Genomic DNA, 18517 nt, shown 5'->3' with positions numbered 1-18517 from the left:
TTGTTTCCACTGCTCCTAGCCTGATGTTTGGCACCTGATAAATGTATGTTGAGTAAATTTTGATGATCAATTATTTGCAGGTCAGGTCCAAAACTATGTTAGGGATCCCAAGAAAAAGTCATGTGGCCAAAAGAGTCATGTTAGAGGTCGTTAAGATTGCTTTAGAGAAAAAAGTAATGTGGCTGAGTCTTTGGCCTTGGTGTCAGAGGCCTTTTTGACTTTTTTTTTCTTTTTTTTTAAGTGGAATTATTTTTAAAATTGAAAACCATACATACATGTAATAAAAAATACACAGCAGCTTAAGGGGGAAAGTTAAGGTTTTATATGTTCTATTTGGCAGAGTTTCAATGACCTGGAGCCTCAAGTGGGCAGATCTGGACACAGATGGGGCCAGAAACCTTAGTGTGAAATGTAGCTTCTCCCAGACTGCATTCTGCCTCCGTTCATCTGTGTGCACATATGTACATGCGAGGCGTGGGGAGGGCTTGATCAGATCGCAGAGATCCTCACTGTCTCCTCCTTGGTGGCAGCTGGCAATACACCCAGTTCCTGGATCCAACTCGAGTGAGCGTAAGTCACCTGCAAACTTGTTAAAAACAGTACTTCCTGCACTCTGCTCTCGGGGTCGGTGGGTCTGGGCTGAGGCCTGGATGTTGCACCCAGAGAGCAGCACCCTGGACTGTAGGACTCTAGAATAGCAGAGAGCCTGCTGTTGGAGCCTGGCCAGAGTATCTTACAATCCCCTTTATGCGGCACAGTTTTCATCTGTTTTACAGAACAAAACAGGTGTATGGAATCGAAGAGACCAAAATAAATCCATAAGCATATAAGATGGGCCTTATGGAGGCCTTCAGAATGCCTGATTTTCATGAGGAACTTTGGAAATTAAAGAGACTCAGATGGGTTTCTATATTGGACTTGATTCTGTTTGAGGCTGCCAGTGTAGAAGCAACTGTTTATCACATCTTAACTAGCCAGTGTCTTTGTTCAGAGTACATAGCATATGTTTCAAAGAGCTTAGATGTCTGCAAAAGCTGTAAGTTTAGGATTGAAATAGAGTATTAGTTTTCAGGTGACTGAGTGAATGCTGAGCTCAGATAGGGGCAGAAGGGACCGGAAACCATATCACCGCACTTGTAATGGTCGAAAAGCTGACCAGATGCCCCTCGTTCTGAGCAAAGTCTCCGGCCTCCAGTTTGAGGTGAACTGAGGTGTTTTGGCCACCTTTCGTTTCTGTGGCTCCTCCCTGTTCTCCTCAGAGTTCTGTGTAGCTTCACCCGTCCTTTTTCTGCACCTTTCGCTGCTCGTCCAGACAGCCCTTCTGCCTGTGCTCTTGGCAGCGGAATGCCCCCGTGTCCTTGTTCTGTCACTTACTCCCTTTTCTGTGCCCCTTCTTCCTTTTCCTGCTAAATATGGCCACTTCCTCTTTCCTAAAAGGCAGAAGCTGTGAGCATTTACTGAAGACACCTGTTACTGCAGCAGCTCCCAGCCCATCCTGACTCAGAAGGCGCGCATGTGCTCGTGTGAGCTTCTTGAGAAGCTTTCCCAGGCCCATATTTTTGTGTTTGTGTGTTTCTTAAAGGCTTAAAACAGTGTGCATTTGTCCCCTCATGGTTGGTGTGGGAATCCAGGCATGGCCTCTCTGGGTCCTCCATCCCAGGCGTCTCTCAGTCTGCAGTCAGCGTGTGCTCTCCTCTGAGGGCTTGACTGGGATCCATGTCCTAGCCCCCTCTCATCGTTGGTGGCAGGTCTCTGCTCCTTGGGGACGCAGTTCTTACTGCTGGTGGCTGAGGTCTTCCCACCTCAGACCTATGGTTTTGATCAGATTCACAAACTACCAGCCCCTTCCCCATACTCTCTATTTCCTTGGCTCTGTTTTGATTCATCCTTTGGTAAATTACTTTCCCTGAAGAAGACCCTCTTTGAGTCCCTGGTGGCCCACTGGTTAGAATTCAGCAGTGTCACTGCTGTGGTCTGGTTCAGTCCCTGGTTGGGGGACTGTGTGGTGTGGCCAAAATATTAAATATAAAAAAGCAGCTCCAAGAAGACCTTCATCATTTCTGTTAATTTACCAACGTCTACTAAAATGAAGTCCCTCCCCCTGGAAGGATACTAACTTGCTGATGCCTCCTCAAGTACCAGCAAACCTAGGGGGCCGGGCACTGTCTTCCTATCGTGGGTGAGGCTGCTGATCGATGGTGGAGGCCGCTGCAGAGCCAGTGCCCTGGGCCCTGACCCTCCCCTGCAGGGCCCTCGCCCCCCACCCGCCTTCCACCTGCTGCTGCTCTGCGCGTGCGTTTCCACCCAGCACACCTCAGCCCCTCCTTGTGAACTGACCTGCCGGCGCTCTCTACCCAGGACGCTTCCTACCTTCCTGCTCAGAGACTGGATTCACGTGCCCCCTCCTCCGTGAGTCACTGCCTGATCTTGTTCCCAACAGTGTCTGCAGCCCCTTCTGTGTGATTCCAGCACACGGCATGTCGCCTGCCGTGACACATTGTGTTTTGCCCATCCGGACAGCCTACCTGCAATGATGTCATTGCCCCTGAGTATGGGGAACCAGTTTTACTGATTGTCCCCCTTGGGGCTTGACTCCTAGCGGAAACAGGAAGTGGGAACAGTGAACCGGGGTCAGTCTGTGTTGGTCAGCTCCTCGTATGTGACGGGTTCAGCAGGGGAGCCCAGGGCTGCCTCTGCTTGCCCCTCCTCCCTCCCCGCACCCCCTGCCACCTGCCTGGCTGGACCACCCCTCTGCTCTGCCTTCCTCCTCTCAGCCTGTCCTGTGACCTTGTCTTACCCAACAGACAGGAAGCTCCAGGAGGGTAGAAGGCCAAGACATTCTGTTCACTTGTTCCCCATCTGGTACAGCACTTCACTCCAGAGCAGGCACTCGGTAGTATTTGTTGAACAAGGGAGTGACTGAATGAATCAATGAATGGAGCAACTCAAGAACAGTTTAATATGGTGTGAAGTCAAATGCTAGGTGGTATTTTGCAGACTTCTGTGTTAGAAAAGCACAGGTCACTGGAGGTCATCCAACAATTTGAAATAAGAGGAATCTTAAACTGTCTTAGGGTTGGCAAAGTGAATCACTGGATGGGAGGCAAATCGTTCTACTCTGGGAAGTAATAACCAAACACTAGTTGTGAAAATTGGGGAAATTCTTTTCTACATCACATTTTTTTTTCAGGGATATATAAGATTACTTGCAAGTTTTGCAGCTTTTTTTTTTCTTTTTTTTTTTTTTAGAAATTAGAAGATGGCTGAAAAAAACAAGGGTCATTTTGCTGAGCATGGAGTCTTAATTGACAAAGCTAATGATCTAGAAAAACCTATGTTGGAAAATGTCACTTTATTATAGGCGTCTGCAAGTGCAGATGGGAAAACAGGTTTTTTCCTTTCTGCAGCAGATTCATTAAGTGTTTAGAAAGAGGTTCTCTCTGCACCGCCTTCCCCAGCCTGAGTAGCTTGAGACTAAACCTGAACCCTTGTTGTCTCGCGTCTGTTAGGAAGGAGGCGTATGCACTGCCCTTTATAGCGGATCCTGGGCCTCCATGCCAGCCTCTCTCAGCCTCTGCTCGCAGGCCCAAGAGCATCATCAGGAGTGTCCCGGTGACCGTCAGCTCCGAGACAGGCCAACCCCCGCCTGGCCAGAGAGATGCCTCGTCGCACCTTGCTGACCGTCTCATCTCCCAGGTGGTGGTTCAGAGTCTCCGCAGCCCTGAGCTGCCCCCAGGTTCCCCCATTGCTGCTTTACTACGAGAGAGCTCAGACACGGTGACAGGCATTTCTCCTGTTTCTTGCTGTTTCCTTCTCGGTTTCTTTGTGTCTTTGCCTCCCTTGGTCTCTCTGAGGAGTCCTGGCCAGCAGTTAAGTTGAGCCTGGTGGCCTGTGCCCGGGGCTTGTGACATTGCTCTGGGTGCCGTCTCTCCATCCCCATCTTTCCTTCCTTCCCGGCTGTAGCCCCTGGGTTTACACAACATCCCTGTGCCTCGGAGATAACGTCCTGTCCCCTCTGTCTTCACTTATGGTGTCTACCAAGGATGTTTCACACTTGAGAGATCTTCAGGCCCCTGGGTCTGGGCGCTCCCATCGCCAGCAACGCGCCCTGGTGGGTCCCATCCGCCCATCCTCCTGCCCGGGGCCTCCTGCCGCCTTGCCTCCTTGGCCTCCCCAAGCTCCTGCGGACCCATCAGGCTCTCTTCCCCGCGCTTCCTTTACTGCCGTCCCTGCCCCTGAACAGGGGTGCTCCCCAGCTTTTGGGACTCTGGGTTAGGACTTAGACCTGGTTTTCAAAACCCAGTTCTAAAATATTCTCTCATCTCTGAATTTAATCAGAAGCCATCTTACGTCAAAAGGTGACTTAAGCTAATATAGTCGATTCTTTGCCTTTGGTTCCAAGTGAACAATTTGATAATTGTCTGTATTATAGGTAGGGATTAAAAGCTGTGCACTGGTTAAACTGCTCTCTCACTGGAAATCTGTTTTCAGGTATTGACTGCTCCAACAAAATGGTGTTTAATGGTGTTATTCTCAGAAAGTGAGACAGCATTTTCTCTGATAAAAGCAAGAATGAAATCCATCTCATAACTACTGATCAGTAAAGCATTTAATTACGGAAATATAAGGCAAAGAATTTTTTTTTTTTGGTGGAAAAAGAAGTAGATTTGCATTTTCTTGCTTTTCCTGCTGGGCTCTCAGTTGGCTGGGTCTCAGAGGTGGGAGCCAAGCAGAGTCTGGTGCAGACAACCCTGCACAACTTGATCAGCCCTTAAACCTTCTCAGTGTCATACCCGGTTTTGTTTCAAGGTAGACTGTAATTCTACAGAAGAATTTTTCTTTATGACTTTTTTCCGTTAGAAATTTTAATGCCAGTAGAGAAATAGCTAATAAATACATCTTAGTGCCACTTTCTTAATTTTTATTTTTTGATAGAACAGTGCTCAAAAGAGTTATGGACTCTTGAAACGAGAGTGAATTTTTTTTTTTTTAATCAACTGAAGCGGAATATAAAATAATTTTGCTTAATCAAAAAGAAAGCTCTCAGCTACTTTTCCCAAAGGCATGGGCATTTTAAATTATATTTGGTTAGTCAAGTGAGTTGTCTTGACTTAAACTGTAATAACATTCTAGTGTGACTCTAATAAATTGTAGCCTATAATTCAGTTTATTGCAATTTTAATGGGGGTATTATTTTTTTACCAAAACATGTTAAAATATTTGTTTTCTTTGTCAAATCTCAGGGTGATGTGTTTGCAAGTTCCCTTTTCAAGGGATACAGAAAAGGTTCCTACACTTTTCTCAGCAGTAGTTCTTTGCCAGTGACATTATATTGTTCACCTGAACCTCCGCCTCCCTTCTCTCTCAGTCTTTCTGTCTGTCCCTCTCTCCTGGAGGTGCGGGGAGCTTTCCTGTGTACCGGGCCGTGGGACAAGAGACGTGTGCTCACCTCGTGTTCCGTGGCCTCCGTGCCTCTCGCCTTGGTTGTAATTTTGCTCTACTGACAGGGACGCAGAGAGGCAGTGCTGGGGATTTTCTCTCTGTCGGGCCCCTCTCGAGCACAGTGTAAGTGTCCGAAAGGAAGGGATGGGAGTGGTCCTGTGGTGGAGGGGGGCCAGCACCCTCACCAGCGGCCGTGTTCTCTCTCTCACACCCCAGCGCCGTCAGGGGCGGTGGAGATGCCCTGACCTCGGCGCTGTGATCTCAGCCTCGCACCCTCACCACCTCCCTTGTGACCAGCAGCTGGCTGTGTGCCGCAGGGACCTTTGCCCTAGATTCTGTTATCACTGGGGTTTACCAAAGCAAACTCACAGCAGTTGGTGACAAAGTAGCATACATGATGTATGGGCTCATACGACGTGCCTCAGAGTGTGGAGGTTCCAGAGGCTTGCTCAGTTGTGGGGACCCTCCTGAATCCTTCAGATCGATGCATTACATCAGAAGTTGGCCCATCTTGATCAGAATCCCAAGTCTGAAATATGTGAGTTCTCAGATTCTGTGGCACACCCCTGGGGTTCATTTCTCACTAGCTGTTTGTGACTTATTCAACTTCCTTTAGGCTTAAAGGCAGAAAATTTAAGGGACCAAAGTTCATTTCTAACATGACAACTAGGAGAATTGAAAGTAGCCCAAAGAGATAGTGCCTGTGCAAGAACTTGGAAATAATACTGGTTTAATGATTGATTAAAGCTGTGGGGTGTCTTAGAGGCTGTTCAGAGTTATCGTGAAATGATAGGGGTTCCAGATAATGTGGTATTGGAAGTTTTCAGGACACCGATGTGGCATAATTTTAATGAACAAAAAAATACCAGAAAGTGAATTCCAGATATGACCCCTATGTTTTAAAATGTATTGAAGGAAAAGAGTATACATTTCTACATGTATTTGGTACACGTGTGTTTTCTGGAACCAGGGTTCTTCATGTCCAGAATGACCAGGGAATTGGGCTAGATGATCTCTAAGTCAACACCTGGGTCTGAGATTTCACGACTGTAGATAATGACTTTAAATATGGTTTCCTTTCTGGTAATTTAGAAATAATAGATTCAGTCTTAGTTTTGCTAATATTGCCTGCCTCTAAGCTTTGTCATGTCCTTAAAACATCTCTGTGCTTGTGCTGAACCTTTTTAAACTTTAATATTCATTTCTTCGTTTGGCTTGCTGGGTCTTTGTCCCTGCGTGGGCTTTCTCTAGTTGTGGCCAGCGGGGGCTCCTCTCTAGCTGCGGTGCACAACCTTCTCATTGCAGTACCTTATCGTTGCGGAGCGCAGGCGGGCTCTAGGCACACGGGCTTCACTAGCTGGGGCTCCCGGGCTCTAGAGCACAGGTTCAGTGGTTGTGGTGTATGGGCTTGCTCCACGGCAGGTGGGATCTTCCTGGATCAGGGATCGAACCTCTGTCTCCTGAATTTTGGCAGGCAATTCTTTACCCCCGAGCCACCCGGGAAGCCCTCTGTGCTGCATTTTAAGTGAGAGCAATATTTACCAAGGATTTTTCTAGCATTTCAACAAGAAAAAATGTATTTACCGTATCAGAACTTAAACTTAATTTATAAAAGTGGGACAGTTGATTATTCTATGCCTTTCAGTAAACTCCAGAAAACTGTTGCCTGGCCATTATCCCGCCCCTGCCGTTTATTAAGTGGGTAATAACCTTGGACACACTGTTGATTTCTCTGTCCCTCAGTTTTTGCAGCAATAGAGTGGGCCTAATAACAGTGCCTATTTCCTAGGAAGCAAGATGATTAAATTATGTAGTACATGGCAAGTTCACAAGACTTGCTTGCACTGAGTGCTTAGCAAATGGTGGTTGTTAATAGCATCACCAACTGAGTGGATATGAATTGGAGCAAACTCTGAGAACTAGTGGACAGAGGAGGACAGAGGAGCCTGGCGTACTGCAGTCTGGGTTTGCAAAGAGCCAGAGACGACCTAGCAACTGCACAACAGTCCCTCCCTCCTTCCTTTTCAGTTCCTCTGACTCTGACCTTTTCTGGGACAAGGTCTATTCCATCTCTGAATGTCAGTCCAGAAGATGGGCTTCATCATGGTGGTCAGAATTCTCTCCTCTTATGAATGACTGGTGGCTCCGATCATGCTAGCTTGATTTACTTAGAGTCCACAGACTCTATCCTAAATTGTTAAAATCGAAAGTAGCTGACTGGGGAGGCCTTACAAATAGCTGTGAAAAGCAGAGAAGCGAAAAGCAAAGGAGAAAAGGAAAGATATAAGCATCTGAATGCAGAGTTCCAAAGAATAGCAAGAAGAGATAAGAAAGCCTTCCTCATCGATCAATGCAAAGAAATAGAGGAAAACAACAGAATGGGAAAGACTATAGAGATCTCTTCAAGAAAATTAGAGATACCAAGGGAACATTTCATGCAAAGATGGGCTCGATAAAGGACAGAAATGGTATGGACCTAACAGAAGCAGAAGATATTAAGAAGAGGTGGCAAGAATACACAGAAGAATTGTACAAAAAAGATCTTCACGACCAAGATGATCACAATAGTGTGATCACTCACCTAGAGCCAGACATCCTGGAATGTGAAGTCAAGTGGGCCTTAGAAAGCATCACTACGAACAAAGCTAGTGGAGGTGATGGAATTCCAGTTGAGCTATTGCAAATCCTGAAAGATGATGCTGTGAAAGTGCTGCACTCAATATGTCAGCAAATTTGGAAAACTCAGCAGTGGCCACAGGACTGGAAAAAGTCAGTTTTCATTCCAGTCCCAAAGAAAGGCAATGCCAAAGAATGCTCAAACTACCACACAATTGCATTCATCTCACACTCATGCTCAAAATTCTCCAAGCCAGGCTTCAGCAATATGTGAACCGTGAACTTCCAGATGCTCAAGCTGGTTTTAGAAAGGGCAGAGGAACCAGAGATCAAGTTGCCAACATCTGCTGGATCATCGAAAAAGCAAGAGACTTCCAAAAAAACATCTGTTTCTGCTTTATTGACTATTCCAAAGCCTTTGACTGTGTGGATCACAATAAACTGTGGAAAATTCTGAAAGAGATGGGAATACCAGACCACCTGACCTGCCTCTTGAGAAACCTGTATGCAGGTCAGGAAGCAACAGTTAGAACTGGACATGGAACAACAGACTGGTTCCAAATAGGAAAAGGAGTACGTCAAGGCTATATATTGTCACCCTGCTTATTGAACTTCTATGCAGAGTACATCATGAGAAACACTGGACTGGAAGACGCACAAGCTGAAATCCAGATTGCCAGGAGAAATATCAATAACCTCAGATATGCAGATGACACCACCCTTATGGCAGAAAGTGAAGAGGAACTCAAAAGCCTCTTGATGAAAGTGAAAGTGTAGAGTGAAAAAGTTGTCTTAAAGCTCAACATTCAGGAAACTAAGATCTTAGCATCTGGTCCCATTACTTCATGGGAAATAGATGGGGAAACAGTGGAAACAGTGTCAGACTTTATTTTGGGGGGCTCCAAAATCACTGCAGATGGTGATTGCAGCCATGAAATTAAAAGACGCTTACTCCTTGGAAGGAGAGTTATAACCAACCTCGATAGCATGTTCAAAAGCAGAGACATTACTTTGCCAACAAAGGTCCATCTAGTCAAGGCTATGGTTTTTCCAGTAGTCACGTATGAATGTGAGAGTTGGACTGTGAAGAAGGCTGAACGCCGAAGAATTGATGCTTTTGAACTGTGGTGTTGGAGGAGACTCTTTAGAGTCCCTTGGACTGCAAGGAGATCCAACCAGTCCATTTTAAAGGAGATCAGCCGTGGGATTTCTTTGGAAGGAATGATGCTAAAGCTAAAACTCCAGTACTTTGGCCACCTCATGTGAAGAGTTGACTCATTGGAAAAAACTCTGATGCTGGGAGGGATTTGGGGGCAGGAGGAAAAGGGGATGACAGAGGATGAGATGGCTGGATGGCATCACCGACTCGATGGACGTGAGTTTGAGTGAACTCCGGGAGTTGGTGATGGACAGGGAGGCCTGGCGTGCTGCAATTCATGGGGTCTCAAAGAGTCGGACACGACTGAGCGACTGAACTGAACTGAAAGTAGCTGAAATAAAAAGAATACTGTGAAGCTGATGATAAATAATTCTAGCCTGCTTTTTCGATTCAGGTATATTCATCTAAAATGATAGCTGCTTTTTACCATTCTATTTGTTTCTGGTTTCTTTAGTGATAAGTTGAGAAGTTGCAAATATTGCTTTCGAGCTGTTATCTTTTTGCAGACCAGAAAAGAGATACGATCATGGTTTAGAGTCCTTAAGTTGATCTGTAGATTGAGGTATTTGGGGGAGAGGAGTGTCAAAGGCAAATAAGCCAAAAGATTTAAGAGCTTAGAAGATAGAGGTCTCTTGTCTGGCCCCCTTTTCAGATTCACAGGCTCGGGGTCAGGTCATCTGAGGTGACCAGGAAGGACAGTGCTGTTTAAAGTGTACCTCTGCTGGGGTGCATTGGAGTGTGCTGGAGGGACATTTGTTGACCATTTGGAATAGGGAACAGCTGGGCTTGGTCCATTTTGCTCCTCAGTGGATTCTTTTTTTTTTAATTGGAGTATAGTTGCTTTATAATGTTGTGTTGGTTTCTGCTGTAGAGCAGAGTGAATCAGTTATATGTATACATGTATCTCCTCTGTTTTGAACCTCCCTCCCACCCCTCTGGGTCATCCCAGAGCACTGAGCTGGCACTGAGCACTGAGCTCCCTGTGCTATACAGCAGTTTCCCACTAGCGATCTGTTTTACACATGGGAGTGTGTAGATGTGAGTCTCGGCCTCCCAGTTCATCTTGATCCCCTTTGCATCCTTCCTATATCATCACGTCTGTTCTCTACGTCTGCGTCTCTGTTCCTGCCCTGCAAGTAAGTTCATCTGAGCCATTTTTTTAGATTCTACAGATTTTTTAAAGTAGAGCTTTCTTGAGTAAATGTGTTTGAAGTTAGATTTGGGGGAAACAAAAAACAGAGAAGATCCTTTGGCCCTATTGTAGAAAAATACCCCATTCATAAGAGATGGAAGACAGAGGCAGAGGAAACCCAGAGCTGCTACTCTGGAAGCGTATGGTGCTTTCCCTGGGTGGCAGGGGTGCCCACGGGGCACAGCCCTCTGAAGAGGAATGTGGAGACCAGATAACCCAGGGCTGTAATCTGGTCACAGCCAACTTGCCTGGTGACCCTGGTGCTGCCTCTTGTCTGCTCACCTGTCATGGAGGCCACGGCAGGTTCATGCAGAAGAAATCCTGTAAGTGCGACGCCAGCTCCCCCCACTGCCCAGGGCAAAGGGCAGGTGGAGTGTTTGCCTCTCACTTGGGTGGGCAGGCAGTGAGGTGCCCGCGAGACACTGGGGATCCCCGAGTGGTCAGACAGGACATGGCTCCTGCCCCCCATGCCTCCTTGGGCCAAGAAACATAAACCAAATGTGCACGTATGTGTGTGTGTACACACACACAGACACAGACACACACACACACACACACACACACACACACACAGGCACAGGGCTGGGCCGACACAGCGGGGAAGCCTGGGGGTGGAGGAGGGTGTCTGGGCTGTAACTTCTGGCTTCACCTTTCTTTTAAAGTCGCTTACCTGACTGCTGCCAGGCAGGCCCCCCTGAGAGTGGTGACCGCGTTCACCTCTCAGAGCGTTGTGTACCTCAAGACAGACAGTAAAGACAATGTTTGTTGAGTTTCTAGTCCTAGCCTGTTCATCTCTTTTTGGAGTCAGTGAATATTTGTTGAGTGAACAAATGATTGACAGTCAAAAGTGTAGATTGATTATGACTAAATTTGATTCGTGGCCGATTGCCCCTCTTCAGGGAATACAAATGGTAACCAGTAAAGTTTTTAAACAGCCATATTTTTTGCAGTGTTTCGTAGATTTCAGTTTAATCTAACCTGGATGTAGGTTATAGATTTCAGTGTTTCTATAAAAGAAAACAATTCTTCCATTGTAAAGTAATTTTATAAATTTATTGAACAGTGTTGATGTTTTTCCACTAATCTCATTTTCTTAATTAAATTTTTTATTTTAAGGTAATACATATTTGCTATAGAAATTATATATATAAGCAAAAAGCAAGCAGTTTAATATGTATTGATGTTATTTATTTGATCGTATTGAGTGAGTTCAGAGAACTTTATGATGAAAAATTCCCTAAAGAGTTGGATGTAATCTGTGTTTAAAAATAAAAGTCTTAAAAATTGATTTTTTTCCCTCAAGAGCCAAATGTATGAACCAAGTGTGCTTTGATTCTGATTTATGGTCATCAAAACTAAATTTTAGATTCAATAGATATTTTGCAATTTGTCATTCTGTTAAACTGTGTTATATCCACTTAGAAAATGAAATATGAGCAGGAGGGTTGACGGACCTACTAGAAATCGCTGCCTGACACGCTGCTTCTAATTAGCCTGCTTTTGGAGCTAGAAGGGGAACCTCAGTGTTCTAAGTGTACATTTTCCTTCTCCTCCTCCCTGTCCCCTGCCTTTTAGTATGTATGCCAAATACAACTTGTGACGTGTTATGTTGGAAAGTTCTAATTGCGTGCTACTGTGGGTTTAATCAGAGCAACTAGGCACAATTTCTGAATTGTATTTTGTCATTCCTGATACTGTAGAACCGTCGTTAAGTCACTGAACTACCGTATATATTTTTCAAATTAACAATTGATAATATATTATAGCAGGCTATACATTTTTAAAAATACAGTATTTAGGAGTCTTTTTTTTGAACTGCACTACTTTCCTTTTAATATATTTAAATGCCTCATGGAAGGTGATTATTAAATGTATTCAACTCAGTTTTCATATAAAAACTGGTTAAGGTGAGAGATGAGTATTTTTTAGAAAAGTAAAGATATAATTTTGAGAAGTGTTTATGTCCTAGAGACCACTTGTGTGTTTTAATCCTTTTTTTTTTTTTTAATTTCCTCAGAGGATGTTGAGTCTTTCTTCCAGATAAATGTGTGTGGGGTTTTTTTTTTTTTAAAGAATTGTTTTAGGAAATACCTCTCCATGTCGTTCTGAAAGTGCTTATCTTTATTTTTGAAATGTTTACTGTCAAATGTTAAAAACAAAAACCAACCCTAACTCGAAGGTGTTTTGTCTCACGTGCAGAGCTGTTTCAGAACCGTTTCACATACGAGATGCTTTTGAATTAGGAATTCACATAGTAATGAATTCTGCTTATTTTGCTTCTCTGCGAAGGTTTGTTGTGTGAGCTTAAAATAAGACTGCAGCTGATTCGTGCAGCACATATTAACTGTTTATTTAGTTTAAGTACATGACTGTATCTTTCATTTCTGATCAACCTGAGGAATTTGCATGCTACACAGCAGCCATCTTCTTTTATACTTTATTAAATATCTGTCAATTATAAATATCAAGGTTTTACATTAATGTCAAGATAGTACATCAAAAATTCATGGAATATGTGACTTTTTCCAAGGGTATTTAATACTTAATGCATTTGTGTCATTTTTCTTTCTAGAGATATTGACAGGTTTTATTAAGTGTTTGTTAGGGAGATTTCATTTTTATCAAGGGACTATAAAGAGAAGCTGCATGCTAAATCAATTTTTAAAAGCCAGAATATTGTTCATTTTTTTCATATTCAAACTCTTGTAATCCATAGGTTTTTTATTTAAATTTCTTCTTGGTTTATTTTTGTTTTATGTGAGTGATAGTTCAAGACAGAACTTTAATAAGGATGAAATATGCTGACTGTAGTGGTTTTTAATTTCCTTAAGCGTAGCGACCAGACCCAGGCAATACGGTAAATTCTTCAAAATGTCATACTTACATATTTAGCAATATTACTTCTTTTTATTGAAGCCAAACAAATGATTTTAGATATTAATCTTTCCCAAACACAGTGATTATTTTGTACCAGGTACAGTATTATTGTGTCTCATCTGGAATGCCTCTTCCGCTAGAAGAGGGACTGGGGAGGGCTTCCCTGGGCTGCCGGGCTTGACATAAGCAAACAAGAATCTTCTTTTAAAAGTGAGCTCTGCAGGGCTTCAGGTCTCATCATGAGCTGCAGCAACTGTTCATATCTCAACTTCGAATATTTATAATGCATAAGAAAGTGAAAATATCAGTCACTTTAAAAATCTGCAGAAAACCTATGGCTGGTTTCTAAACTGTGTTTATGGGGTCACTTGTCCAAGCCAGACAGCCCCTCCCCATCCAGTGTGTAGGCAGGTACAGCCTGGAAACAGCGGTCTCAGCTTAAATCAATTAGCCGCATCTTCTGCTTTCATTTAGATTTCTATTTTTAAGGTACCTGTTAGGACTGTCTTGTACTGGAGATAAACAAAACCCTTATAGGATTTTGCTCTATAAAGTGAGGAATGTTCAGTTATCCTCCCCATAAAGTATAAGTGTAGTAAGTTTCATCCAAGAACATTTTTAGGAACTTGCAAGTAACTTCAGATTAATATTGTAATTTTTGGAAGATGTATTTTTAAACCTTGAGACTTAATGTGTTAAAAAAAAAATCTGTCCAGAGTTTAAACAGTGTCTGGAATAGACACATTTCTTATTCTTGTTTATTTTTTCAGGGCGTGTGAAAATACTTATATTTAAAGTTAAATGCAAATCATGCAATATTTGCACCCATGCAAATCATTTCAATATTTGTTTCAAGATTCTTGTAAAACTATTATATAATAATCTAAGGGGGCAGGATAGATTTTTTATTTTTAACAAACCAAATTTCTCTTGAGTGAAGCTGAGCTAGTAACCACTCTGGATAAACCCAGTTTGGGTTTAGGACAAGTTGCTCTGAAGGCCTCACACCCTGACTCTTAATTGAAGAACCTTGCGGCTCTAATGCATTCCACTGTGGTGCCAGTAGGTGGCGCCGGTGTCACAGTAGTGAGAGCCCCGTTGACATGGCAGTTACTTGCCTTTCTCTATAGCCTCAAATTCCACTTCAGTCTGTTAAGTGAATGTGTTTGGCAGAACATAAATATTTTTTTAAACCAGAATTACGTACAGTGGGCACACCTTATTTTTTAAGCACATAAGAACAACTGTTTCTAAGAGATTCTGCAAATATTACATAACTCTATAGCGAAAATAATCTTCAAAATTAATCTGCAGAAAGCATTTGCACATTTTTTTTTCCTTGAGTTTTCTTTATGACTTTGTCAGGACAATGAACATGAACTTGTATTTTTGGTAAGAAATGTATATAAATAGTAGGAAGGGAGACATTTTCTTTTTGGTCCTTAGGGAAGTGGCCCTTGTTTGAAGAGTTTTCGTAGAGTCCAAAGCTATTTAAAGATGTTTGAGTGTCTGGAGCATTCTTCCTCAAGTCATTGTGACATTCAGCGTTCTAATTTTGAAAACTCATCTTTCTCCAATAAGTCAAACTTTTTGAGGGGGAGGGGTGAAATTTTTAATACTTATCAGTTTTAGCATTGGAATTTACCAACTTTGAAAATACCGTAGTGCATTCTGCAGTTTAAGTGAACTTAAAATATTTTAAAATAACAAAAGCAGCAACGCTTTCCCACCTCCTAGAATTTGAGGAGAGATGGGCTGAGCCACATTTCTAGTATGTCAGACTGAGAAACTTCATTTCATTATAAGTGAAAGGAAATTCTAGCAATAGAATTCTCTAAGTTTGTGAAGCTTTTCTATGGTACTTATCACAGTTTGGGGTGTAGGGAAGTTCCTGTCTGCTGAATTTGTACTTTTATGAGAAAAAAACGTGAGCACCGTTGTGGTCAAGTTCCATAATTAGATGGAAAGCATCTTTAGGAGTCTTGGAGCACAGCCTTAACATTTCATCTATTCAAAGAAGAGGTAATGAGAAGCTTCTCCTCCCATCTTTGCTGTGCTTGACCGTGGTATAGGGTTTTGTTGTTGTTTTTAACCAGAAACAGGATTGCCTAATCTTCCTAGTTAGAAAATGCAGCAAGAGAATGCCCCTGGGCAATAGGTTATTTTTATATTAAATTGCATCTTCTTTAATTTCATTTTGATTATTATCACATTTTTATTATCACAACATCACAATATTGTGTGACTGTATTTCCTTATGTTGACTTTTCTTCCAAAGGGTTAAAACTCGGTTGAGGGTTAGAGGGGAGAAGCAGGCACCTGGGAGCTAGCACCCAATTGGCAGCCTCTTGTAATATATAATTTGCCTAAAATTGCGTGCAGAGCACCAGCTTTTGTTTTCTAATTGATTTACGGTTTGAGCCACTTTTACCTCGTCCCCCACTGTCCTGCGTTCCGGTGCCAGCGAGTACATTACCGTGAGCGATGATAAATAGCCGTGTACTTGTGATGCTAATGCATCAAGAGTAAAAACTGCATACTACATGGGGCTTCGTGCATTAACCGTGGTGCAGAGACCGTGCAGCCGATTGCATGGGTGTCTCGGAAATCACCGTTTGTTCATTTGATCACTTACTGCAATCTGTCCATCAGCCTGTAATGGAAACCGAAGATTAAAATTATACCGTTACAGCTTTTAATTTCTTAATTGAGACAAAGTTTTTTAAGTGCTCGAAAGGTCTAAGGTGTGTGTGGGGAGAGTGTTATGGAGCGAGAACCTGAGATGTTTAAAATTTTCTCCAATGGGTGAAATTTGGGATATTTTTATCAAATGATCTTTTGTCTAGAGAAAAAAAAAAGTAGTGAAGTTTAAATGTGCCGATCTCAATTTTATCTTCATTATATTTATTTGTAAAATTTAATTCATAATTTACAGAACTGTATTTTTTCTTGATTTTCTGTATTTGAGCTGCGTCTGCCGTGTGTGTGATTCATTTGCACATAACAAATTGATTTCCTTGTAAATGATTTTAAGTCAGAGGTTAATGAGAGAAGTTTCAGTTTATTCGAGTACCTTTAATTGCTCCTTTTACTGAGGTAAGAAGAGCTTTGGACTCTTTGTAAGGGCTGTCCCACACAGTATGGGACAGGATGTGGAGGCAGGTGGGACCTGACTTGGGCTCTGGGTTTCTTGTTGATCAGATACTCACCGTGCGGGTGTGCCTACCTTTTGTAAACTCAGTCCACCTTAAATTTTATTTGTGTGCCTTGTCTGTGGGCCCTGGTATCAGAATACAAGCAGCAGATTTATGGCGGCTGCTGGGCACAACAAATTAAGTTGACAGTGATGTATGAGCGCATAATAGCACGATGAGCCCTCGGTACCGCGGCTGGACGCCTCCTGCTTCATTTGGCTCTTGTTAGGATCCGTTAGGCAGCTAAATAATGAAATTCTGCTGACTGATTTCTGTCTTCCCTTTTTCTCTTTTCACCTCTGCTTTCTAAAACTTCCTCATTCCCAGACCCATCCTCATGCCCACAAACTGCCCTTGAAGGACTCCTTCACTTACGAGGACTACAGGTTGGTGTGTGGGAGGGTGATGGCGGGGGCGGGGGGGGGTGTGGTGTGCATGTGCATGAGGCATGTGTTGGAGGGTGGTTCCTGAGTGAATTTGGGGTCTCAGAAGTGCGAAGAGCTTTGATAAGAAGTGATTTGCATGACCATTTAAAGGCTTTAAAAAAAAAGAAGTCTTTCCCAAGTTTCCCCGGACAGCTGGGGTAAGTAGCCGCATTTTCATAGCCATGTGGAAATTTCCACTAACCTGTATTGGTGGGGATTAGTTGTTGTAGCCAAGTGCTGCCTGAGAGTAACATTAGTGTGGCGAGGTCGTGGGGATCTTTTTTCTTTCTAAGTAGACTATTTTAGTGCTTTGAAGTAGGGGCTTTTTTTTTTTTAAACAAAAAGATTCAGTGTAGCGCACAGCATAGTAAAAAATAGCATTCCACATTTTGAAGCATTCTTAGAGGATTTCTGATCAGAAAGGAGTTATATTGCTTGCTTTTCACTGAGGCTGCAAGGAGGAACAGAGTCAGCGTTTGTGTGAAAGAGGCCTGGGGTCCCCCTGGCCGCCCAGCTCGGGACCTGCAGAGGACTGGCCAGCTCTGGTCTCAGCCAGCCCTCCTTCCAGGCCGCTTTCTTCCCCAGAAGCACCCCCACCCTTAACCGCTGACTCCTTGATTGCCCCTGGCTTCCTTTCCTTCCATACCCTTCCCCCCCAACCAACCCCCCCAACCAACTCTACAAGTAAATTGTAAATGACGATGAAGGTGGCCACTTGTCACCTTTGCAACTTAGGAAAGAATTTTGGGAAGTCAGGTACCTCGATTTTGGTTGAACTGTGACTGCCCTGGGCTCTGATGTGCCGGCCCTTATCAGCCTCTTTTCTTTGGATTGTTGCAGGTGGGCGGTCTCTTCCGTTATGACTCGACAAAACCAGATTCCCACGGAGGATGGCTCCCGGGTGACCCTGGCTCTTATTCCCCTGTGGGACATGTGCAACCACACCAGCGGCCTGGTGAGCACCCACTGCCCGGGTTGTGTGTAGTCGGGACGGGGCGGGCTGCCTCAGGTCACCCTCCCCACTGCCTGTCTTGGGTCCTGCCTGTCTTGGGTCCTGCATAGTCAGGAAGGGGCAGGCTTCCTCAGGTCACTCTCCTCACCTCCTGGGTCGTGCGTAGTTGGGAAGGGGCGGGCTGCCTCAGGTCACTCTCCCCGACCTCCCCTCCCAGAGGAGCAAACAGAACCAAACCTGCCACCTGCCCTGCCCCCCTCGAGTAGAGGCTGGGGGTTTTCTCCCTGTGTTTATTACTTAATCCTGAAGACGGGAGTCTTATGTCACTTTCAGAAGCCACAATGAACAGCATTTATGTGCTAAGCCTAGACATGCATTTTCTTATCTAAGGACCACAGACTAAACCAAAGTTTCTTTTTCCTGATTCTTTAAAAAATACTGATTTAAAAAAAAAGAAAGAAAGAAAGAAAGAAACCTATCTCCTTCCTGCTGTTTCCTTCTGTGTTACTGGTTTTCTCTCCTTGCTGACTGATTTCCAGTTCCTTAAGCTTCTCTGATTCTCTTCTGTCCCCTGGCCCACTCCTTCACCTGATAGGTGAACACGTCCTCAGCCCCCTCGATTAACCTGGTGTTAATTGTCCTGGTGCCCCTGGCGGTGGG

General features: G+C 43.8%; 1 protein-coding gene across 6 annotated transcripts in view; it reads left to right on the top strand.

Annotated features, from left to right (window-relative positions):
* Positions 1–18517, top strand: part of SETD3 (SET domain containing 3, actin N3(tau)-histidine methyltransferase) — a 78607-nt gene that overhangs the window by 47418 nt on the left and 12672 nt on the right. For all 6 annotated transcript variants that reach the window (XR_008705688.1, XM_055556700.1, XM_055556703.1 and 3 more), the window contains 2 exons: positions 16808–16866; positions 17746–17860. Coding sequence is in view for 5 of the 6 variants with exons in the window: in XM_055556700.1 (XP_055412675.1) it covers positions 16808–16866; positions 17746–17860 (174 nt within the window). In the remaining variant the exon portion in view is untranslated. The remainder of the gene's footprint in view (positions 1–16807; positions 16867–17745; positions 17861–18517) is intronic.

This window comes from Bubalus kerabau, chromosome 19 (assembly GCF_029407905.1).
Source record: "Bubalus kerabau isolate K-KA32 ecotype Philippines breed swamp buffalo chromosome 19, PCC_UOA_SB_1v2, whole genome shotgun sequence".
NCBI classification, from domain to species: Eukaryota; Metazoa; Chordata; class Mammalia; order Artiodactyla; family Bovidae; genus Bubalus; species Bubalus kerabau.
Note: the sequence above shows the minus strand (reverse complement) of the source record. Positions and strands in the feature narration are given on the sequence as shown.